At 32.3% G+C, this 25878-nt stretch overlaps 1 protein-coding gene across 3 annotated transcripts in view; it reads left to right on the top strand.

Moving 5' to 3' along the window:
• The window catches only part of RETREG1 (reticulophagy regulator 1), a 185163-nt gene that overhangs the window by 146009 nt on the left and 13276 nt on the right, over positions 1–25878 (top strand). For all 3 annotated transcript variants that reach the window (XM_051969868.1, XM_051969870.1, XM_051969869.1), the window contains one exon: positions 25431–25557. In XM_051969868.1, coding sequence (XP_051825828.1) covers positions 25431–25557 — 127 coding nt within the window. The remainder of the gene's footprint in view (positions 1–25430; positions 25558–25878) is intronic.

The following is a 25878-nucleotide window of genomic DNA, read 5'->3' as shown; positions in this document are numbered from 1 at the left end:
TCAGCTGAAATCTTTCCTTTGCAGAAGCCCTCTTAATGTTAATACTTCCCTTCTGAGATTATCTCTAATTTAAATTGTATATATCATTAGTACACTGTTCTTCACATGTGGCTCCCCCATTAGACTGTGACATTTAATGGCAAAAAAAATGTTTCACTGACAATATTATAGTTGCTCAGTCCAGCCATTCATTGAATCTGGGCTTTGCTGTGTCTCATGTTCTATACTTAACTTATTCTTTGCTGAACTCCCAGTAGATACATGAATAAAAATGATTAGACATTATATGAGAGGAAGCTAAGTATGGTAAGTAGAAGGAGAATCCTGGAAGAATAAGGAAGAGTTAAATATGCACTATGTTAAAAAGGAATATATAATCATTTGAAAGTCTTAAAATAGTATATGACTGTTACTCTCATTGTTATGGTTATTAATATGTGAGTTCAGTCTTATGTGTTTACATAATTTTATTCTCAAAGAATCATATAGAAAAAGAGAACAATGGGACACAGTTAATAATAATAATAATAACAATAACAAATACTAGACTGAATTACATGCTTCAAACACTGGTTCATTCTAAACCAAAGGAAAGGTCATAGAATCTCAGTCTACAGGGGAATGAAGGGACCTGAGAAACTATCTAGTGCCCTTTCCATACCTGAACAAGACTTCTCATAACCAACAGGTAGTCATCTAATTTTTGCTTGATAACTTCAGAATGAGAGAGGGTGGGGGAAAAGTGAGTGAGGAAGGCCTATTAATCCAAGGACAACTTTTTCCATTTTAGAGTTCCTTTAATTTTTAGGAAAACAATTTCACCTAAACATCCATCCCAGGTCTGTCATATTTGCATTATCTTTTTTGCCTATTGGATTTTTCAAACTGGATTTCCTGGAAATATCTTAAACTCAGAATGTCCAAATCTGAATTATTGTTTTTCCCTTCTAGCCCTCTGTTCCTCCATACTTCTATCTCTCTAAAGTCTCTAAGGTTATAGTTATTCTGGCCTTTCCACACTTTATTATTAATTAATTCATTATGCCTCTTTGCAATTTCTGCCTATTGCTCCTAGTAATGAAGCACAGAACAAGCCTCATGGTAATAATCTCTTCTATATGAGAGCCCATCAATACTTAAACACAGTTCCCATGTTCCCCATAAGTTTTCTCTTTTTCAAGTGAAACACTCCCCTTTTTTCGTTCAGTTTTCATCTGGCATGATCTCAAGGCCCTTTAGTACCCTGGTTACTCTCCTCTGGATATTTTCCAACTTATTAATATATTTACTAAAATGAATTTCAGAAATAAATACAATACTCTAAAAATGGCCTGAGCAGAGTATAGTATGTCAGAACTATTTTCCACTTCTAGACAGGATAATTCTCTTAATGCATGTTAAGATTGTATTTGGACATTCTCTCCCGCATAATCCATTCTTGGCACATATTGATTTTATACTTAAACCCCCCAGATATTTTTCAAATAAAATTTCTGCCTAATCATGCCTTTTCTATCTTATATTGGAAGTTATTTTTTTACTCAAGCTTAAGATTTCAATATTTATTCTTAACTTTTATCTCATTAGATTTGTTCTATTCTTTTAAGAACTTTTACTGATTTTAACTTATCCAGTTATCCCGTCTAGTTTTGAATAAACATCCATATATGCCTCCTTAAATCATTCTTCTTCATTTTTTCTGTTTATCAAAGCATACTTTTATATTTTCCTATATGTTTGAACTCTGAAGCCCCCCTTGTCTCACTGGAGAAGTTACACCTATAACCTCCATTTTTGTGAAAGGGCTCAGGTAAGCTTTTCATTCCCTTCCCAGCCATATTCCTGACTTTTGGGACTTCACAAAATTACTTCCACTGCTGTCTCAACCAGAATCTTTTTTGTGGAAGATTTTGCATTAAAAAAATAATTAAGGGGACAATAGAATCAAATTCTTTTTTTCTGATGGGGTGTCTCCAGGCAATAACAAGTTGCCTGAATTGGTAATGAGAAGAATTGGGAGGTTTGATTATAAATGAACTTAAATGAAACTTGATACTTTTTCTTCTAATTTATGGCAAACATTCAATAATATAGGTCAATTCTTTAACAAGAACAGGCCATTTTTAATGAAAAGGCATACAAACATACAACAACACTTTTTAAAAAAGAGATGTTTGATCTGACTTAAAAAGTCAATTCTTGTTGGAGTGGCAATGGCCTAATTAGTCCAAGTCCAGAATATATTTCAAGGCAGTGATTGAGTGAACTATATTTTGCCTTTATTTCTGCCTAGACACATGGTGTTCCATTAAATGACGTTTATTGAAAATAGAACAGTGTCTCATCTTTTGTTGACCAACTTGCACCACAGGCTTCATTAGCTGGGTTTTTGTCCTGTTTGCTTTACCTGTGACTCATTGCCTTTTATTCCAGGCTGTCTAATTCAGTGCAGTCTAGTAATTCAGGCTCAGAGTTAGCAAGCAGTGAGCCATTGATGAACCATAAAATACAAAACAAAACAAAGCAAAAAAATCAAAATCCAACCACTTTTATTTGTGATAACTTTAAAAGGGATATTATTCCTAATTAAATTAAACCATTACTCTCCTGCCTGTCTATTCACATTGAAATACGCAACACTTAGAAGGCATAGCCACAGGACATTTGGAATTCTGCTAAAACCTTCAGATCACTGACTCCATATAGGCTTACCATTTATAGCATGTTACAGTCCTTTCAACCAACCATCCCCCTTGCTTCTTTAAAGGGAAGCAAGTATTGTACATACCATGCCTTAATATTTTATTCATGTGAAGTTTATGAGTCTTAGTAGCTTAATATTTTTTAATACTACTTAATTGACCTACATAGGTACAACTGGAGAGGGAGAGAGGGAAGGAATAAGCATTTATTTAGTGCTTAATACTTAACACACTGTGCAAGGCTCCTTTCCCCATATATTATCTCATTTGATCCTTACAGCATCCCTAAGAAGTAGATGCTATCTACCTCCAATTGCCTTTGATTGAAGCAATCGGATAACTTGCCCAGAGTCACATAGCTAAGAAGTGTATCTGAGGCTGTATTTGAATTTATCTTCCTGATTATAGGCCAAGGGTTCTATCCACTGGTCTACTTAGCTCACGTCATTTGAATGTGCAAGAGCATACTTCATTAGTATTCAGCAACAGATCTGTTATTAAATTTTGATGTAAACAAAGGTATTGGTATTGTTGTTCACATAGTATGCTTATGGCTGATGGGAGTTAGAGCTCTGTCAGTAAAGAGTGAATCAAGATTATTTCATATATTCAAGTCTTATTTTGTACAAGTACTGTAGGATTTATGTGGAAAACTGAAAGCCTGTTGCTGGGATTTTTTTTTGTCTACTGGGAATATTTTTTTTAGCTCCATAGACTATGATTATTACAAATTAATCAGGAATTATTTAGATAACAGATGAGTATTATTCAGACATTTCATATATGATAAGAAAATTTGATTATGATTCTCAGGAAGAAAGGAGAAAACTCTGCAGTACTAAGTTTTGGAAAAACTTTTAAATCTCAATAACTCCAAAGTAATAGAAAATAAAATCTAGCTAGAAAATAGAAATAAGAGATAGGATAATTATGTCTGAATAGAAACACAGGCATAATTACAAATTTCTTCCAAAGAATAATGATCCAGCCACTGGTTACAAATGCTTGGTTTGTAGCAAATAGTAAATCTGGTAGGACCAGATAGAGGGAATTAATATTTATAAAATACTTTTATAGAAAGCTTACTCTGTTGGCATAGAAGGATATTCATTGACATTTTAAGCATTAGAACTTGTAAAGATGATGGTGTTAATAGTAAAAATATATGCTGACTTGATATGATAAGCAAATTAATTACCTGAAATAACTTTACTGTCACTAACAGTGGGACAGTGATTATTAGTGGACCATGTAGTCATGGTCACTAACAGTGGGACAGTGATTATTAGTGGACTATGTAGTCATGGTCCATCCATTTGTGTAGGTGTGGGAACAGGCTTATTATTTCATTGACACAAAAATAAAGTATCACTACTGCAGAGTATCACACAATTTTGTAGAATTAAGTCTGAGTTGAAAATAACTTATGAATTGAAAATAACTATAGGTAGAAGTTAGACATTGTTTGAATTGAAAGTAGCTATAGATAGGAGTCAGACATAATTGCTTTCTTATAGAAAAGGAATAAATGAGCATATGTACTCTTTTTGCTATATAATTCTCATGCATCATAATCTATTGTAATACTTAGACAAACATATTTCAATAGAGTACTAGACTTGGAATGAGGAAGTATGGATTTAATTCTTAACCCAAGTTCTAGGTGAATCTGGGCAAGTCATTTAACAGCCTCTATTTCTTTATCTGTAAAATGGGGACAGTAGCAATTATCTCATAGTATTTTTATGAACATCAAATGAAGGAACATGCATAAAGGACTTTGCAAATCCTTAAGTTATATCAAAATGCTAGTAGTTGGCATCAACCTCATGATCATTTTCATTGCTATTACTTCCAGGGTGTATGGGGTGTCAAGGAGACCAACACCTCTGGTGTGAGCCAGGCTGCTCAGCCCCCTTTGGTTGTCTACCTGGGCCTCCAAGAAGCTATAGAATGCTCAGCAGCCATACTCTGATAAACCATTTTAGCAGATGGTCTAAAGCAGGTGGAGGGTAACCATGCACAGCCTCAAACCCACTGATGAAGTAGAGAGGGTGTCTACCCCAAGTACCTGAAGACCTGAATAGAGGAATGAGAACAATTTGTTCTGATAGCCGGGGCAGCCCCGTGGAGTGCTTAGAGCTTTATCAGACATGGAGTAGCTGAGACCATCCACTGCATACTGGGCGATCTCCAGAAATCTTGACTTCTGTCTTGCCACAAAACTTTGATGACCCTGGTAGAGAAGGAGACTGAATACTTTGTGTAACTTTGACTCACTTAAGTCCAGTTCACAAACATGTCAAAGTATCAGTTTTCTGTAGGTAGGGTAATTTTTTTGATGATGTATATAAGTGGGGGTCTTCATGAGTTGTTGTAGTCAAAAAAATGGATCTTTTAGTAACCTATGGTTAAAGAAATAGCAAAACTGTCACACTTCCAAATTAGTAAATATATATAACCAGAAGATGTTTTTAGTTTGAGACAATCTTTGAAAAAGTTATACTCAGCAAATTAAGAATGGAGACAGCATCTTAAGAGGAAGTATTGAGAATGGATGAACTCTCAGAAGTCATCTCCCTGGACTGGACCAGGCCCTCTTCATTTTACAGATGGAGAAACTGGGATCCCTGATCATTTAAGAGACTTGTATGAAGTCACAGAGGGAGGAGAGAATGAACAGAGATCTTCTACTTCCACATCCATGATTCTTTATAGTCTGCCTCTTGTGTTGGACTGTTTAGGAAAAAGAACTCTGGAAGCTTACATTTAAATATAAAGAGAAACAATAGGAATTATATGTCTTACCTGTACATTAAAAAAAAAAAAAGTCCAAGAAGGAACAGCGCTTGGCAACACATTATTGCTATTGTTATCGTATAGATATTTAAAAGTTAAAAAAAAAGACAAAACTGAATTTCTTACCCAGTACTTAATAATTCGTAATGGAGACTTTTTCAGTGATTCAGACCATCTTTCCTCCATATAGTTTTCATTAATTAATTTTTGTGATGTCATCTTCAAGAAATAAATGTCTGTTGTTGAAAATTTGCCTTTATGCTATATTTCCTTAGCCCTTGTGGGAATTTATTTGTTATTGCCCACTTGATCTATTACCCACTTAGAAAGTCTTCCCCTGATACCTTGTTATGGTGTTGCCATGATCCTGGGTTTTCAAAATCTATTCCAGTTTAGTGCAAGTTCTGGCAGTTTCTACACATTGGAATTGCATTAAGGTACCACTTGAAAGATCCCCACAGTGAATAATATTTACTTTCTGAAGACCAGCCTAACTACATATGGAAAAACTTATCTCTAGTCTGCTGGACACCTAGTGACAATTTTTTTTCCCATGGCATACTATGCCAAAAAATAAAAATTAAAAAAAATTTGCAGGGATGTAAGGATGGTGACAGAGTGGCAGAAATAGATGTAGAGATTGCTAAGAAAGATAGTATAGTTTTTAAAGTAACATGGATTCCTTTAGCACTTTGGCAAAGTCTGTGGAGAACCCTACTTCTCAAAATAACTTTTTTAATTTACAAAATAAAATTCATAGAATTAATTAAAACAAGTTAACAGACCCTAGATTAAGAATCCCTATTCTATTTATAGTGTTTGATATTTTTCCTGTAAGCTCATATTGATTTTTCAATATTTCTTTTCCCTTTTGTACTTATGACAATACCATTATTTAATTATTTGGTAGGTTGATGCCCAAATATTTTATGCACTTTTAGTTAATTTGAATGAGTTTCTCTTCTGTTATTGCCTTTCAATTTTTGTTATTGTTTTATAGAAATAATATTTTTGTTGGTTTACTTTGTAGCTGTCACAGAAGCTATTTTGTCAATTAGGTTCTTTATGCTTATTCATGGATATATATACACACACGCATTTCTATAGGGAAAAGTAGCTTCTATATGACAATTTGCATATTTACTTTAGCAAATACATAGCAAAATTATTGACTATATATGTATATATACACACACATATACATATTTCTGTAGGGAAAAGCAGCATCTGCATGACAATTTCCATATTTATACTTTAGCAAACTTATATAACAAAATTATCAAGTGCCTTCTTCAAAGCACTTTGGCAGTTGTTCAGGACAGTAAAAAGAAGTAATTATTGTTCTCACAGAGCTCAACACTCTGTGTGAGAAAAATGACATAGTATTTCATGAACTCATGAAGTAGAGTTTAAATGTTCCGAAGGGGCACCAAAAAGAGGAGGATGAAATCAGGGAAAACTGCATGGAGAAAATACTATTTTACCTGGGCCCTCATGGAAAGATGGGGCTTTAAAAAGAGCCAGAAAAGGAGGCAAAGCAAGTATACATTCATGACTTGTTTTAATGCCTAAATACCTACGATTTTTGTAGTTAGAGGCATATACATTTCATATTACCAAATATGTAAAAAAAAATTTATGTCTAATTTAAATACAAATCTTTCCATACCATACCCTCATAGAGGATCCCCTATAGCAGGATGCTGCTAAGGGCTTATATAAGCCCACAGAAGCAAATTTGTTTCACAGAAGTATATTTTGTTATTTACATTCTCCTTAGAGAACTTGGAGCATCTGAAACTGGATAAGAAAAAAATTGCATCTTTATTATCACAAGCCTTTGTTTTCTTTTGTAATCATATGTATTTTACTGTATACATTTTAAAATATTCTGAGAAGAGGTCCTATAGGCTTTACCAGGTTGCCAAATAAGGCCACAACACACAAAAATGACTAGGAAACTCTGCTTTAGGGGTTGTAGGAAGGTTTTATTTTCTATCTATCTGATATTCTTCAGGGGAAAAAAAAGAATCCTTTTCCCCTCACAGAGACAGTGATTGAAGACAAACCTTGGCATTCACAAATGGAAACAGGCACAGGATGCCTCTAGTAGAAGCTTGTCCCATTCTGATGGTGGAATTTAAATTGTTCATGCCTCAGGCTTATTACAGACTATTAAAACTTCAATGAAATCAGACATTAAAATGACTTCCAATTGGCCTCTTGTTCACAGAAGCTTAAAGTGCAACTGGAATCAAATAAAAACTGATGTTCAGTTCAGTTTCAGGCTTCTAGGTTGTCTAGTTAGGTTGTATGCTTGATTATCTGGGAAGGAGATCGATCTAAATAAGAAGAAAAGGGAAAAAGAAAAGTTCATAAATATACTACAATCTCTGATTAGTATGAAAGGGTATAAAAAGAGGCACTGGAAATAGAACTTCAGTTTTGGCAATGGGATGTTAATTTACTGCTTAAAGGAATATGGCCCTTTGCTTGTCAGACCTAAGTAAGAGCAGACTGAGTGGCGTCTTCTATTCCTCCTCAGGCCCTGGAGAAGATGTTGCCCACTTGGCACATGCTGTCTGAGAAAGTGAAGGCTTAAAACTGAGTGTTGTGTAATTTCTTAATCTTGTGTTTGTTTGTATAATCCTTTGGTTGACACATCTCATTTTGCTCCATCATGACAGTGATTTGTGTGTCTGTATATAGGTTTAATCTCTCTGGCTCCCAGTTGCACATATAAACCCTAAGCACATTTATTTAGGTACATATAGACATATGCACAGAAGTATTTGGTATGTGCTTGCCACGGGCATATTAGTGCCAGTGAGTAAAAAAATTTCCACGCATTGCTGTAAGACATTCTAAAGTCAGTAACTTGAGATTGACTGACCTTTCTAAGAAAAATTTGACAGGACTTTGCCTTAACAGATGTCCACTATCAACAGAGCACATGAGATCATTAGTCATTTCCAGAGAATGAAAAGTCTTACAAAGTCTACAGGATCTCCGGGCCAAAACACATATATATAAAAATGTGATGAATTGGAGCATCTGCTTGTCACAGTTGCTAGGTGATAGTTTATGTGTTAACCTTCTCTTTAAAAAATGTTCCTGGGATCATGTGAGTTGGAGCAAGAAGAGATCTTAGGCCATCTAATTGAATATACCTTTATTTCATAGATGAGTAAACTAAGGTCTAAAAGAGCTTGAAGAGTGTCACAGAATAGATTGTAAATTAAATAAAAATTTTAAATATGTTAAATATTGCCTAGTACTGTTGTAGGCACTTAATAAATATTGTATTAAAATGTAATTGCTTAATTTTAGATCTATAGATATAAAAAGAAAGTAGTGATGTGATAAGAGTGCTTGTTTCTAGAATATCTGCTCAGTCTGTCTCTCTCAGCCTTAATTTTAATCTAATTGCACATTGATTAAGAACATTCACTAGTGAGAAAAGTTCTAAGCTTTTTTCGAATAATGGACCAGAAAGTCAGAGGTATTTTCAAACTTTATCCTCATTCAGTAAAGCATTGCAGGCTTTTCTTAACTAACTCTTCCCCCCACCTCCCCGAAAATGGTTGTTTTTCCCTTCAGAGCTCATTTGAAACTATGAAATTGTTTCAGTTTTCTCTTTGTTCTCTTCATTTAGTGTTCTGATCTGTTTCTCTGTTACATTTCAAATTACAGTATTGTAATTGTATTCTTTTTTGCATTTGGATCCAAATAGAAAAAAAAAGTTAAAATCTGGGTCTTGCCCAAACATCCTTTGCAAAGTGTAGGTTTCTTGTTTAGAATACTTGTTTCCAAGAAGATGGCAAATGTCCTAAATGCTATTGAATATTATTATACCACTCTCATCTTGACCAGACCAATATAATAAGAAACAGAAAATAAGAATTTTAACTTTATGGTTCCCCATAAAAAACTTCATAGATAAATAAGAGTAAAACTTGAATGTTATTTCTTTGCAAATTCTAACTTTCAGAATTTCTCCATAATTTGGCTTTATGTTACCTCTCTCACCCTTTTGATTTGCTACACTTTGGTATGAAAAATTTTTGCTTCATCCAAGCCAATCTCCCTCCTGTATCTGCCTGCATGTGTCACTTATTCTAATTCCTTTGTATTTGTTTATGCTCATTTTCCTCCTTGAAATGTCCTCCAAAACAGCAGAAATGCCGCTTTTTCTGTGAACCTTCCCTTGATGACTTAAGCTCACATTGATTTTTAATATAATTTCTTTTCTAGCTCTCTTCTGTTCTTATGACAATACTATACCATCATTTATTTGGTAGATTGATGCCCAAATATTTTATGCACTTTTGGTTAATTTGAATGATAGTTCCTCTTTTGTTAATTGTCTTTCAGATTTTATCGTTTTATACAAATAACATTTTTTTGATTTTCTTTTCAACCTTCACGGAAGCTATTATGTCAATTAGTTTCTTTATGAAATCCCTAGGATTTCAATCCTAATTAACTAACCCTCTATTCCCTCTTGTCTCCCCTCCCTTGAAAAAAGATACAAATATAATCAAAATGAAATACAGGAACAAACTTTGCTGCCAGCCAAGTGAATCCCAAAAAACCAAAACGGCACAAGAGAGAGAATGACACATTAGGTGGAGAATTGCTCTCAGTTGTGCTCAAATGACATGCTTGACCTTGGTCAGATTCCCTCACCTCTCCCTATTCAAGCAGTTTTCTTGTAAGATTGGACATTGTAATCTGCGGAGTTTGTATTGGCAGAAGCATTTTTCTTAGCCTAAAATTTTCTATAGTAGTTCAAATCACAAGTCTAATAATCCCTTTCCCCCATAACATACTTGTAACTCCTCTTTTTTAAAGATTCACTTGATGCACAGTTAATTGTATTCAGGCTTTCAGTTTTATTCTATTTACATTTAAAATAAAATATATGTTTTTCTTCTTTGTGTGTTTCATATGTTGCCTTTTTAGAGGGCTTTTTTTGTTCCTTTAATATTTGCCTTTTAAAGGTAAAGAAACTAAGCCTCATGGAACATAGCTGATTTGTCCAAGATTACATAGTAAATGACAGAATTAGTTTTCCAAAGTTGCAAAAGTGGAATTTGAACCCAGGCCAACTCAAATATCAGTTTTTTTTTCTTATTGTATCAGGCAGTCTCTTAGTGCTAATCATGTGAAAGGAGTCAATGAACAATTTGTTCACTATTGTTTTTAGAATGTTCTATATAATTTCATAGAAAATTGATAAATTAGGAATTAATAAATGAAAAAATAAAATTAATTAAAAACTATTAAATATTTGCTACATGTGAAGCAATATGCTAAGTAAGGTGATACAAATAGAAAAACAAAATAGTCTCTTATTCTCAAAGAGGCTATATGTTAAAGTGATTAAATATCATAAAAATTAATGTTCTCAGATTGTTTCTGTTCATTTGTTTCAGTTTTGTCTTCCTGACTCCAGACCTAACATTCTATTTACTGTGCCACCTAGCTACTCTAGATAATTTCTGTTTATTAATATTTTTTAAAAATACTTTCAGCTTAAAATTTTAAATCCTTGTAATTTTAGCAAATTGCCTAAGTAATTTGCATTAAAATTTACTGCAAAAATTCCATTTTATTTATTTTTTATTTTGATAATAATTCAGATTTACAAAATGTATATGTTTATTTATTTATTTAAAATAACTTTTAAAGTACATAATGTATTAGTATTATTTACAGATGAGAAATTTAGAGTCAGTGAAGAATATGTCTCTCTTGTGATTACAAAATTAGCAAATGGGTTGCGAGTTGAACCCTACTCACCCAATCTTTTTTTGGTTTGTTTTAATATAGTGAAGTTGGCACAAAGGCAGATTTTACTTGAAAAATAATAAACTCCAAGATCATCATAAGAGCAAAGACATAAAGCAAAAAAAATTCTAATTATTATATTATTTTTATGATAATTTTCGTGACTTTATTTTTGTAAATCCAAATTGCTTTCCATAATAGTCATATCATGTTACATCTCCATCAACAATGCTGTAATGTGCCTGCTACATTCCACAATTTTGCCAACACTGACCAATTATCTTTTTTATTTGCATTTCTTTACTTATTAATGGTCAGGATTATTGTTTCTTGGAGTTATTCATAATTTATACACATGTATGTGTGTGTGTGTATATATACTCACATGTACATAAACACATATATGCACCTCTGTGCATGTGTGTATGTGAATTGATTATATAGCATAAATACCAAATCTTGATCTGAGGAATTAGATTTTTTTTTCCCCCAATTCAACTGCTTCCTTTTTTATCCCACGTGCATTCATTTTGTCTATTCAGAACCTTTTCAGTTTCATTTAATCAAAATAATGTACTTTTTCTTTTGAAATTATGTTAAATCATTATTTTAATGGAAATTTGTAAATATAAAATATAAGGAATTGTAGATAATCTAAGATGAGGTAGAGAAAAGTGTTAGCAGGACTAGAACTGCAATCATGCAAACTAATTTAAAAAAAAAAAGAAAGAAAAAATACTATAGATATGAGAGTTTGAGACAATCCTAAAAGGAGATAGAAATAAAAAGGATCTTATTTACAAGTTTGTTATTTGTTAATTCATTTTGGTTTGGATTTGTTAACCTATAGAGTTTTAGGTAAAATTATTCCCCACATTTCTTTATTTTAATGGATAATTATCAGGCTTTTTTTTTTTTTAAAGAAAGGCTTAAAAGACAAAAACAGTAACTTACATTTATATAGTTTTAAGAAGCAAATTAACTTTCCTATGATCACATAGCCAAATATGTGTTTGGGGTGAATTTTAAACATTTTGTTTATTTTTTCTATTATTTTATTTTTCTTAATTACATGTAAATTCAATTAAAAAAATTTTTTTTCAGCTCCAAATTCCCTCCCTGCTCTGTTATCCTTGAGAAGGCAAGCAGTTTGATATAGATTATACATGTGCATTTATGTAAAATATTTCCATATTAACTATGTTGCAAAAGAAAATACAGAAATTCCCCTCTTTCCCAAAAGAAAATAAAGTCAAAAAAGATGTTTCAATCTGCATTCTGACTCCATCAGTTCTTTCTCTGGAGATGGATATTATTTTCATAATAACTACTTCAGAATTGTCTTAGATCATTTCCATTGCTGAGTTAATTCATTCATAGTTAATCATTGTATAATATAGTTGTTACTGTGTACAGTATTCTCTTGGTTCTGCATGCTTCACTTTGCATGGGTAATTATGTCTTCCCAGATATTTCTAAAAGCATGCTGTCATTATTTGTTCATTATTTCTTAGAACAAAATAGTATTCCATTACATTAATATACCACAGTTTGCTCAGCTATTTCCCAATTGATGGGCATCCACTCAATTTCCTTTTTTTGCCAGCATAAAAAGAGCAAGTATAACTGTTTCTGTATCTATATCAGTAATATATTTCTCAAAAGATTGTTTTTCTTTATTTGAAAATTTTAAAAGTTGTTCAAAAGATCCTATTGGTTTATTGCAATACTGTGCGTGTTTGGTAATAAGATGTTGTTTTAATTTGGCTGGTTTCATACTCTCTGCAGCCAAAGAGATTTTCCCATACCATCACCATTATTAGAACTAAATCCATATTGCAAAAGTGATTTTATATATATATATATATATATATATATATATATATATATATATATATGTACATATATATATGTATTGCCGATTTAGGTATATTAATACACTGTATAGCCTAGTTGCAAAAATTGCTGCATTGTCAGCAATGTTTTTAGCTCTTCTGTCTAAATTTAGCCACTTATTCTATAACTATCCATAGCCAAAAATATTTTTGTCTTAAAATATAAGTGAGTATTGTTAATAATTGCTCAAATACTAGTTTTAGTTTATGAAATTTTATTTATGCTTAATTTTAAAAATTGATGTTCATATTTACACACGCATACAGCAATGATGATGGAGAAATATTAGTAAAGGACTTTTGTCTTGCTACAATCAAACACTTAAGTTTCTGTAAAAGAAAGTGATAACAACAATTTAAAAAATCAAACATTCTAGCACAATCCAATCCAAAGATATACTAATTTGATAGTTATATGTTGAGAAATGACAGTAGGATAATGTTTTTATTTTCCCTAATTAAACTATTATGTTTTTATAATAGCAAAATGCTTTGTATGTACAGTAAAAACAGTGCCATTCATAACATGTAATACTCTTAGATTTGAATTGAGGTACTTCTGGTAGTGTTTGTTGGCTTTGTGTGGTGTGATGGGGCATACACAGTACAAAGTGCACTTGTGTGTTTAGAACCAAGGCTGTGGTGAAGTCATGCAATGCAACTTGGGCACGTTGCCAGATTACACATTTGATTTTGAATTAATTTTTGATCACTGCATTTGGAAACCTTTTACTGTTGCCAACTCTTTCGCAATCCCCACATTCAGTTAGGGACCCCATATAGGGTCATGACCCATAGTTTAAGAAGCTTTGATCTCTATCTGGTTTCTGCCAACTATTTTCCATTTTTCCTAGAGCTGAATTCTTATTCCCAAACTTTGGATATTTGCATTTATCAAGCACTAAATTACTATTTTCATTTACTACTGTTTCTAATTTTTTTCCCACTAAACTCATTCTGGTTTTTAGTTAATACTAAATTGTTTTGATGATTATTACTGTATAATGCAATTTAAGATCTGGTACCACTAGGCCATCTTCCTTCCTGTTTTTTATCACTGATTATCTTTGATATTTTTGATCTTCTCTTTTTCCAGATAAATTTTATTACTTTTTCTAATGCTATAAAATAATTTTGTGGTTATTGGATTGGTATGGTACTGAATAGGTAAATTAATTAGGTAGAATTGTCATTTTTATTATATTGGCTCCACTCATTCATGAACAGTTAACATTTCTCCAGTTGTTTAGATCTGAACATTTGTGTGAAAAGAATTTTTATAATTGTGTTTGCATAGTTCCTGGATTTGTCTTAGAGTAATGACTTAAGAATTTTATGTTGTTTGCAGTTATTTTAAATGAAATTTGTCTTTCTATCTCTTGATAATGGACTTTATTGGTAATACTGACATTATTTAGATTTATTTTCTATTCTGCAACTTTGCTAAAGTTGTTAATTATTTCAACAGTTTTTTAATTGCTTCTGTAGTTTATCATATTACCTAAGTGTGATAGTTTGTTTCCTCATTATATATTCCAAATTCTTTAATTTCTTCTTCTCTATACTCTATATTTTTTCTATAGGTAGCCTTTCTAGTATAATATTGAATAGGGTGATAATGGGCATGTTTGCTTTACACCCTGATCTTACTGGAAAGGCTTCTAGCTTATCCCCATTAGAGAGAATGCTTATTGATGGTTTGAGATAGTTGGTACTTATCTGTTTAAGGGAAAGCAACTTTTATTGCTGTACTTCTTCATCTTTTTATCTTTATCAAAAGCTTTTTCTGCATCTCTTCATATCATTAAATCATTTTTGATGTTTTTGTAATTGGTATTGTCAGTTATGTTGATAGTTTTCCTAATATTGAAACAACCCTCCATTCCTGGTATAACTTCCACCTGGTCAAAATGGGAGTTCATCTGGTTATCTCTTTTAGATCTGTTTTTGCCTTTGGTTTGTCTGAGATCATGATAGCTAACTCTGCCTTTTTTTTTTTTTTTTTAAACTTCTGCTCAGATTCTGCTCTGTCCCCTCATTTTTTACTGTATGTGTGTCTTTCTGTTTCAAGTGTGTTTCTTATAAACAGTATATTTTGCAATTATGGTTTTTAATCCATTGCATTTTATGGGTGGGTTCATTCCCTTTATATTCACAGTTATGATTACTCAATGTTTCCCTCCTTTTTGTTTTTTCTCATTTATCCATCTCTTTCTTTTTACTCTGCTGACCTTTGTGAGCCATCCTTAGCATTCTGTTCTACTCTAGAATATAACCAGGGTCCCTGCTCCCCTAGGGTCACTTTTCTTCATTCTGAGACTGTGATCCAGAATAGTATATGGGCATTGCAACAGGATCCTGCTCCCATTGTAAGCAAAGGATCACCTGTAATCTCCTGATTAGTTCTCTGATAGTTTACCCTCACTAGTCTGAGAACTCACAATGCTCTTGCTCTCCTTGCTGTTGTTAGAACTTGTTCTAAGGCCTGTCAAGGCTAAAGTTAGCCATAACTTTATTTGTACTGTGGGCAGGGCCCAACCACAATCTTGGTGAGACAGACCTTCTCTGGTTACCTCCTGAGTTTTCTTGGGATGGAAAATTATTTCATTCGGCTGCTCCAGAATGTGTTTTGAGGCATTATTTTAAAGTTCTTTGAAGGGGAATTTAGGAGAGTTTAGTTGAATGTCATTCTTTAATTTGCTATCTTGACTCTGTCCCTTCTGGTGAGTTTTGAGTTTGGGTTTTTTGACTCCAGGTCCAGTTTTCTCTCCATTCTGTCATACTATGCTATCTCAGATTCTTGTCCGATGAGGTCTTCTTAGTCTAATGACTCCTAAGCCTATGAAACTGTTCTCTGAAATAATTGTTTTGATAACTAATAGAGATTATAGTTTTCTTTAGGGAAAAGATCTTGTGACCAATTGTTTTAACATTTATTAAATATTTATTATGTGTAAGATTATGTAGGATACAGTGTGAAAAAATACGAAAGAGACCCAACCTTCAAAAAGCTCATATCTTACTGGGAATTACATGCATGATACTTCTCCAAAGATAAAGCAATTTAAGGAGGGGAAAGAGAACATTCATGACTTGGATTATCAGTGAAGACTTCATTTAAAAAGAGTTCCTGTTCTGAAGGTTTTCTGCCTCTTAATAAATGATTGCCCTGATTCTAGGCTTCTGTCCCTGTTTACTCTATGCTTTTTCTTAGCAGTCTTAACTCATTTGGGTTCATTTATCTCTATGAAGATGACTCCCAGATTTATGTATGCAGCCTTAATCTTTCTTCTAAACTCAAATTCCATATTCAAAGCACATTTATAAAATATCTTATGCTGATTTATATTTTATGTTAATTTAAAATTTATTTAATTTGATTACTACAGAAATCCTCTGTGAAGTAGACTCTTTCATTATCTGCATTTTATAGAGGAGAATGAGAGAAGTGAAATGATTTGTTCAAGTCTTATATCTAGCTAATTCTCCTGATTGCAAATCTAGCCCTCTTATTCATAAGACTTCCCATAACTACTTGAAGACTAGACATCATGATTTGAATATTCGGCAGACATCTTAAACTTCACACATCCAAAATGCAATTCACATTTCTTACTAAACTCAATTCTTGTCCCAGTCTCTCCCTATCTCTCTTCAGGGTAACACTGTCTTTCCTAGTTACCAAGGTTTAAATAAACCTTACAATAGTTATTCTTTATTCTTTTCTCTGATTAAAGGCAACATGGAGCCACTGATGAGAGAGATAGCAAATTGCCTATAAATTATTGATTCTACCTTTACAACATCTCTCGCATCTCTTTTTTCTATTCACATAACATTTATCATAGTTTGGACTTTTGCTACCTCTCTCTTGCTATTATAATCTCCCTGTAATAGATTTTCTTGTTTTCAGTTTTTTTCTTTACTAACCTTTTTTTCACACACTTCCAGATTGATATTCTCTAGATTTGTATGTGACTATGAAAAAAATCATCAGTGGCTCCATGTTGCCTCTAAGATAAAGTACCAAAAAAAACAAACAAACAAACAAACAAAAAAACAACCCTCATCCTATCATTGAAAGCTCTCCAAAATAAGACTTCCCACCTATTTCTTTTCTTGAGTTAGTCTCACTACTTAATATTCCTGTTTATGTTTTTCTTTTCTAGTGAAATTGGCCTACTTGTTGTTCCTTCTGTATTATACTACATCATCCACTTCTGTGTTTTACAGATGCTCTTCCATGGCTAGAATGCCCATTACATGGAATTATGACAATCTCAGCAATGAGAATTGTCTCTTTTAAAAGCAGTTAAATAGTTCAGTGGATAGAGTGATGACCTTGGATAAACCTAAGTTTAAATAGTCTCAGATACTCATTAACTTTTGGCAAGTTTCACCTCTCAGCCTTAGTTTCCCCGCCTGTCAAGTGCTGATAACAATAGCATCTGCCTCTGAGGGTTATTGCAAGACTCAAATAAGATAATATTTGTAAAGTGCATAGCATAATGCCTGGAACATGCTTAGAACTGAAATGCTTGTTGCTTTTTTTAATTTTGAAATTACCTTGTTTATATTTTTTGCATGTACTTGCCTGCATATCTGTTCCATTTCCATTCCAAATTCATTTCAACAAATATTGGTTAAATACCTGGGCTTTGAGGGCATTGAGGAATATAAAGACAAAATGGGGAAGAAATAGCAAGATTTTCTTTCTAGGCTCCTTGAGGGATAGGGACCATTTCTTTTCTTTATTTTTATATATTATCAATCAGTGTTTAATAAGTATTTTTATTGAAATGAGATATTGAATCTGAAGGAAGATAAATGTGGTTGAAATGAAAATGTAAATAAATGAAGACTGAAGATGTATTATTGGGAGAATAATAACTAGAAGATAGAAAGTATGAAATATAGTATCAAATGTTTGTAGAGCATTTTATATTTTGCAAGTGCTTTTATATACATTATTTCATTACTCACAAAAATCTGGAAAGGGAAGCACTGTTATTATTTGTAGTTTGTGGATGAGTTTACCAAGACACAGAGAAATCAAATGATTTGCCCTGATCACACAACTAGTAACTGTGTGAGGATTTATCCTTGTCAGTTTGACTCAGTTTTTTGAATTGAAATCTTATATTCTATCCTGGACATCCAACAACATGTAATAAGACTGGGAATGTAGTTTGCAGCCTAATTTGTAGAGGGTTTTTAAATCTTAGCCTGATTATTATGACTAGATTGGTTTAAAACACTCAGTACTTTATAAAACTTAGTTATTAAAAAAAGAAAAACAAAAAAATTTACTTTCCTGACCCAAGTTTCTGAAGCCACTGAAGTTATTCAGACTGTTATTATTAGTGTGACATTTTTAGCTTTCCTGCCACTTAAGTCCTACAAAATACTATCTTCCTTTTTGAAGGTCCCACACAATCTAAGCCTCAGGAAGGAATCCCCAAATCTTTAATTATTTTTGTCTCTGTGTACTGGACTGAGTTCAGTCTCAACTGAACTCTGGGGATCTATGAGACTAGTCCAGAAACAGTTCTTCTTTAAGAAGAGAAAAAAAAGACCCTAGTGCCTTTGTAGACCCGTTTTGTTTGTATTGGTTTACTGCCAAGCTTCATTACAATATCACTCCATGAATGCAGACATTTTATAAGGAAAGACAAAGCAGAAGGATGCTCTAGAGTTTGATGAAGCTCAGATACATTGTATTTGGCCATGATGCCTCTTGGCTAGTACAGATATAATGAGAGTATGATCTTGTAGTATGTAAATGGAATTATAAGATTTAAATAAAAATCTTGCTCAGCTTTTGAGGAAAAAAAATCCTACCCAGTTTTGAATTGGGAAAATAAATATTTTCAAATCCAGGAATTCATTGGACAAAAAAAATTGTTCTATGTTTAAAATGTCAAAATGAAAAAAGTGACTGGAATGTTTACATGTAATGCTAACAATAATTAACAGTTTTCCCACTTTGTTTTGACATTTTTAGGGCTAGTCCCTATTTATTAATTTGTAAAAAATTTTTAGCCATTTTTCTCTATGAGGATGTTTTTTTTTTGGGGGGGGGAGTAAAAAGTCTTAAATATTTTTGTTATACAGATTCTTTTATAGGCTTAAAAAGCATTGACTGAGGAGATTTATTTTCCCTATTAAGACAATCAGATTTGTTTGTGTAGCATTGAGAATATATTCCGTTTCCCTCAGTGTCCCTACACTGTAATATTCACATTAGTTAGATAGGATGGATTCAGATAGAGAAAAATGCCATTCTACTTTTAAAGAGCACTAAGGCATCACATTTCTTGGGATTGTAGAACCCCCTAATGGAGAATACTATGGGTTGCAGCTTAAAGAATCTTTTGACAATATATTTTTGGTTTTATAAGCTATTTAAAAGATGGTTAAAAATTCTAAACTGGAATTGTTAAATATATCTCCCCATTTTAATCCAAGGTATATTATTTAAAATAAGATTTTTGCTGTAATAAACTGCAACTTATATTGGCTAAGGATATATCATTTTAATCCAAATTATACATTATTTTAAAAATTTCCCACTAGAAAAAATTCATTTTTAAAATTTTGATAAAGAAAAAGAATTCTCCTGAAGATTCAATTAATTCTCTAGATGAAAAAAGATAAATGATTACAAAGCTATCCAGCTCCCAATATGAATTCATTTTTTAAAAAAATCTGTCTCTGTCACACCAGAAGCCAAAGTATGCTTGAGATCTTGTTCTTTTTTTTTTTTAACGTTACCTTCAGAATTAATTTCTTTTGTTTATAGTCCAGTGAATAATTTCTCATACTAAGAACAATTCAAGGAACTGGAATGGATTTTAGTCCAGCTGCCTCATTTCCCACATGAGGACCTGAGGCGCCTAGAGGGATGAAGTGATTCATCCACTGTCACATACAGAGTTATGTGCAGAGCCCAGAAGAGAATGCAGAACTTCTGATTGAATGTTCAGTCCAGCATTCTTTCCACATGCAACACTTACATGCTAAACAGCCTATGTTTATTATAAGACCTATTCATAAGAATCCAAATAGAAAGAAAACATTGACAAACATAGACTAGTGTGAGTTTTTTAGCAGTATAATCTCAAAAGTTAGGTATAGATTTCATGTCTCTTGCTGGTATAGAAAAGAAATCTTAATATTTTAGAATATTCTCTTTTTGTTTCAGTATTAGGAACTCGAGTTTAGTAGCTCTGTAACTTTGTAATAGAATAGTTGGTGCTCAGCTGAAGAGGAAGCCATTTTAGTTTTCCACTTCAGAAAAAGATATGATTTGTATCAGAGTGAAAATGCTGTTTTTTTTTAATCTACTCTAATCTATTTGCAATGCTGTCTTGGATCAAAGAATTATTTTGCCAAAGAATCTAAAGACCTTAAATGGTAGTTCTTCAATAGGCAAAAAAATCAGCTTAAGATCAGTAGCCAAATAATTCAATCTGGAATAAATGTTTATTGATTGAATAAATGACAACATGACATTCAAGCAATTCAGTTCGTATTTTTTGAGGACAACTGGATATCATGACTTTTTATGATTAAGTATTTGGTTGGTTGCTACTAAGAACATAACTCAAGAACCAGGAGAACATCGTACATAGTAACAACAACATTGCACAGACTTTGATAGACTCTTCTAAGCAATTAATCTAAGACTCATGATAGAAAGTCCTTTCTTTACATCCAATGAATTATGGAGTCTGAAAGAACATCAAAGCATACTATTTTCACTTTTCGTTTTTTTTTCTTTCTCATGGTTTCCCCCTTTTGTTCTTGTTCCTCTTTCACCACATAACTTAATTTGGAAATGTTTAATATGACTGTACCTGTATATAACCTATATCAAATTGATTGCCATTTTGTGGAGGCAGGAGAAAGAGGGAGAAAAAAGTGAAAATCAAAATGTTAGAAAAGTAAATATTAAAAACTAGTAAATAAATTTTCAAAAAAGAAAATGGATCAGAAAGGCATCCATCCATAAATATTTGTTCCATACCTACTAATAATAGCACTGTGCTAATAAGCACCAGAGAAATAAAAAAAAAAGGTAAAAGAATTATCCCTGCCTTTAAGGGATCTTGTACTCTAATGGAGAAGAGAAGTTGAAAATAAATATATACCAAGGAATTGGTAGAAAATAATTAACAGCAAAGGCTCTGGAATTAAGGGATTGGAAAAGGTTACCGATAAAAGTTGGGAATTAGTTGAAACTTAATGGAAACCAGGGAGTCTAGTAGTCTCAGCAGAGGATGAAGAGCATATCAGACTGAAGGATAGCCAAAGAAAGTGTTGAGTTGAGATAAAATGGCATGTTCATAGAATAGCCAGGAAGTCATTGTCACTAGATCAAAGCCTATAAGAACTGAATACACGGTAATGTGATAGGATTAGGGAAAAGATTTAGGGCATAACATTTTACTCTTGGGAATAATAAAGAGAAATATTTTTCTGTGATCAAAATGATGCAATCTTCTGAAGAATTTTTGTTTCTGATGGAAGGCAATACAAAGTAATGGAAAGACCTAGATTCTGAGTCCAGCTACTAATAGTTTTTAGTGAGGCAGTAGAAAATATAGTAGAAAATGTGCAGGATATGAGTCAGAGGATCTTTCACAAATACTATCTTTACTCATTCTTATTTTTATGATAAACATTTAAGAGTTTGGGATTGGATAACTTAACAAGGACTCTTCCTTCTCTATTGATACTATATACTATTACATTAGATAAGTACCTAAGGAGTGGATTACCATTGTTATAGATTTAGAGTTGAAATGAATCTTAAAAGTTATCTAAACCAGCTCTCAGATTTTACAAAGAAGTTTCAGAGAAGAAAAAAATGAAGGTCTCTGGGCAAGGAAGTAGATAGTAGAGCTAGAATATAAATCTAGGTTCTATGTCTCTTTATATCACACTGTCTCTCTAAGTCAGAGCCAGGACTAGAAGCCAGATGTGAATTCCAATCCTGGTTTTGCTATTTAATACTAATTGTAATGAGTTTAGTTGAGTCATTTCACTGTATAAATGGAAGTTATTATTATTTCTTGTATCTTTTATCTTTTCATACTAGTATGATCTTTCCCCACTGGGGGACCTACTTCACTATGCCTCATGAGTATGGTCATTTGTTGAGCTATCCTAATCTTATTCATAGAGACTTGCCTTTGAAATATCTGATAAAATTTTATACATTCTCAGGTTTGGTTTTGGGGGAAACTTCGCCTTGATGAGTGACCAGATAAGGAGCTTAGTTCATTTTCATCAGGAAGAATCCGATGACATACTCAGAATTCAGTACCTGCAATAATATTTTGTGTCTTATATTTTCAGCATCAGAGAAGGGAAGCCTTAAGATGGATCATATTTTGCTATAGGCAGCATGATTTCTTGAGAAAGTTCCTTGTTCTTTCCTAATCTTAAACCTAGTAAAAGCAAGAAAATGGAAAACTATCTAGAAAATACTGAACTAAAACTAAGTGGGAAGGTAACAGTAAATATTGGAATATTGATCAATATTCAAGCTATGGATAACTTCTTTCCTTCAGTTTTTGGATAATAGTGGAAGAATTTTGTCTTTTTAAAAAACTTCAGCAACCTAACTTGAAAACAAAGATTTTATGTATATTTCAATCCCTTCAATCTCTTTATGTTGTATGTTATCTTTCTTTCTAGGATGACAGGAAGGGAGCCATACAACACAAAAGATCTGTTTACTATGAGTCAGTCTAATATTTACAACAGACTCCATTCTCTTACTTAAATGTTTTTAGGAAAGGACTTTCTAGGAAATTCTAGAATCAGATATTCTGAGTAACTATACATATCATATACATGTTACCTGTAGTACACTCCAAATGTCAAGTATCAGTAGCATAAATTTCCTTTCTGACTGTAGATTCTAGGAATGAGGTAATCAGTTTTCCTAGAAAGTTCTGCCTCTAAAAGTGGAACACTCAACTGATACTAGGAAAGAGAACAGGTGGAAGGGTGGAGAAGGAAAGGAAGATAGTGTTGTTAAATGGGATGGCTGACGTTATTTAAGACAGCATTTTAGAATGGGATAGCCCCTCAAAAGTAATTTTTGCTTTAAAATATGTATTTTATATGTAAATAATTGAGGTACAAAGAACTTGATAATTTATCTAGAGTTTAATAGCCAGTTTATAACAGAATCAAGACCGGATCCGTTCTTTCATTTCCCAGTCCAGGAATTTTTCCATGTGATTACATTTCATAATTTTCAAGCATATCCTTATAGACACTATCAACAATACTTAATCTTATGGCACTTTGTATTTCTTGTATGTGCTTATATTCTATATATGATATTTATTTATCTATCATATTATGTTATGTTATGTTATGTTATGTTATGTTATGTTATGTTATGTTATGTTATGTTAGATAAGATATATTTATATCTAATGACCTTATGGGATTGCAGACTGCTTGAGATCAGAACCTTATGCTTTTTTAAATTTTTGCCTCAGTGTCTAGCATATTAAGATTACTTAATAAATATCAGATGAAGGAAGGTAGGAGAAAAGAATAGAGAAAGAACCAAATCATATAACATAAATAAACCTGATTATACACAAAAGTACATTAGAGCAATCAAGTTGTTAGATGAAAGCATTTAATGATAATGATTCATTGATATAGTTTTTACTTAAATATTGAATTTCCTGTCTACTTCTACCACTATGCTAAATATAACAGGAATTAAAATATTATTTCAGAAAAGAATTGTCAGGAAAATGGGTTTGTTTTTCTAGGGAAAATAATATATTAATCTGATAAGAGTTTTTTGAGCTTATATAAAGAAAGTATAAATAACATCAGGCATTAATAGGGATTAGGATTCCTAAGGGTCAGTGAGATAGGCAAGTCCAGAGATGAAACAATAAGTCAGTGGTTCTCAAAGTATGGTCTAGAGAATCCTGGGGATCTCTGAACCCTTTTAGAGGGTCTACAAATTTAAAAATAGTTTTTATTTCCAATATGGTAAATGTCTATAATATAACCCAGATAAACAAAAATGCTTTGGAGAGATCCTCAATAATTTTTAATAGGATAAAGATACTGAAAAGAAAAGTTTGAGAACCATTGCAATAAGTGAACCCTTCTTTAATCTGGCCAGGAACTTTTGTTGACGGCAACAAGTTGCTGACCAAAAAGAGATCTCTTGGATGTCATAGTCCATCTTAGGAAGGATATTTTGGGTTTTTTTTGTGGGGGTTAATTTTAATTTCTCCCTTATACCCATCAACAATTAAGAAATCACATATGAAATTATGCAGAACATTTCCATAAAAGTCAAGTTGTGAAAGAAAACATAGATCTTCCACTATAATGAAAATAAAAATCCTCAAGAAAAATTAAATTTAAAAAGGAAGCAAGAGATAGAGAGAATGCTTCCATCTGTATTCAGATTTTTCATCATAAATCCTTCAGAGTAGTTATGGATGATTATACTACTAAGTAAAGCAAAGTCATTTACGATGGTCATCTCAGAACATTGTTACTACTTTATATATAGTATATTTCACTTTGTTCATGGAGGACTTTACTAACTTTTTTTTCTTGAGAGCATCTTGCTCATCATTTCTCAGAGAATGATAATATTTTAGGAAGAATATTGTGATGATAACTTTAAATTACCCCCAAAATAAGAACTATTATTCTCTAAAAAAAAAAAGCCACTCTTTTACTATTAAAGTGATATCTATAGAGAATTTCAATAGATTTGAATATCTAATTCCTCTTTTCCCCCCATTTATTTTCCTTTGCTCATTAGAACAATCAGTTTGATATGAAGTCTGTTAGTTTTATAGTTATTGAGAATTTTAAAAAGTAAACAAAAATATGGTTAAATTGAACAGTCTAAGGAGTTTCTGATATTCAGCAGTCTCTGTTTCTGAAGTTTCCTCATTTTGTTTATCAAATTTATTAAGCTTGTAATGTTTTCTTAGATTAATACTCAGATTCATTTACATTTTCCCAGTATGTTGGAAAGAGAGGCTGTGTAATATGTGGCTACTCAGCCTAGGCTTTTCCAATTTTCTGTAAATTTGACCAACCAATGTTAAATCCATTGTGGACATTTACACTTTTATTATTTGATTGATATCATATCAAAGGTGAAATTCCTTTAAATGTTACTATCAATTATCCAGATTATGACTTGTTTTCTTTCTCTCTGTTTTAGCTGGGAAGTGGTAAATTCCAAAGCCGATGAAAAGCCTGGACTCAGCCAATGTATTGCAGAATCATGGATGAACTTCAGCTTATTTCTTCAAGAAATGGCACTCTTTAAACAGCAGAACCCTGGCAAGGCAAGTTTCATTGTACATGGTAATCATTACATTTATTATGGCATCCAACAAATTTGGGAAATAGATGGCCTTACTTATATCAGGTTACAAATCAGGTTGCAAATTACATCAGGTTGTATTCATTCTGAATGGACTATAAAGAATGTATAATATGCTGAAAGAAAGCATTAAAATAATAGGTAGACAACCTGGATTTAAATCCCAATTCTGCCACTATACTGATTTAAGATTGCCCTGGATGAGCCACCTTCTCACAACTCTAAATTAGGAATGATGATATTTGAATAATCTTTTTCACAGAGATATTATGAGGAAGGGATA

The sequence above is a fragment of the Antechinus flavipes genome, chromosome 1, assembly GCF_016432865.1.
Source record: "Antechinus flavipes isolate AdamAnt ecotype Samford, QLD, Australia chromosome 1, AdamAnt_v2, whole genome shotgun sequence".
Classification (NCBI taxonomy): Eukaryota; Metazoa; Chordata; class Mammalia; order Dasyuromorphia; family Dasyuridae; genus Antechinus; species Antechinus flavipes.
The sequence above is the reverse complement of the archived record's forward strand: the minus strand, read 5'-3'. Positions and strand labels throughout refer to the sequence as shown.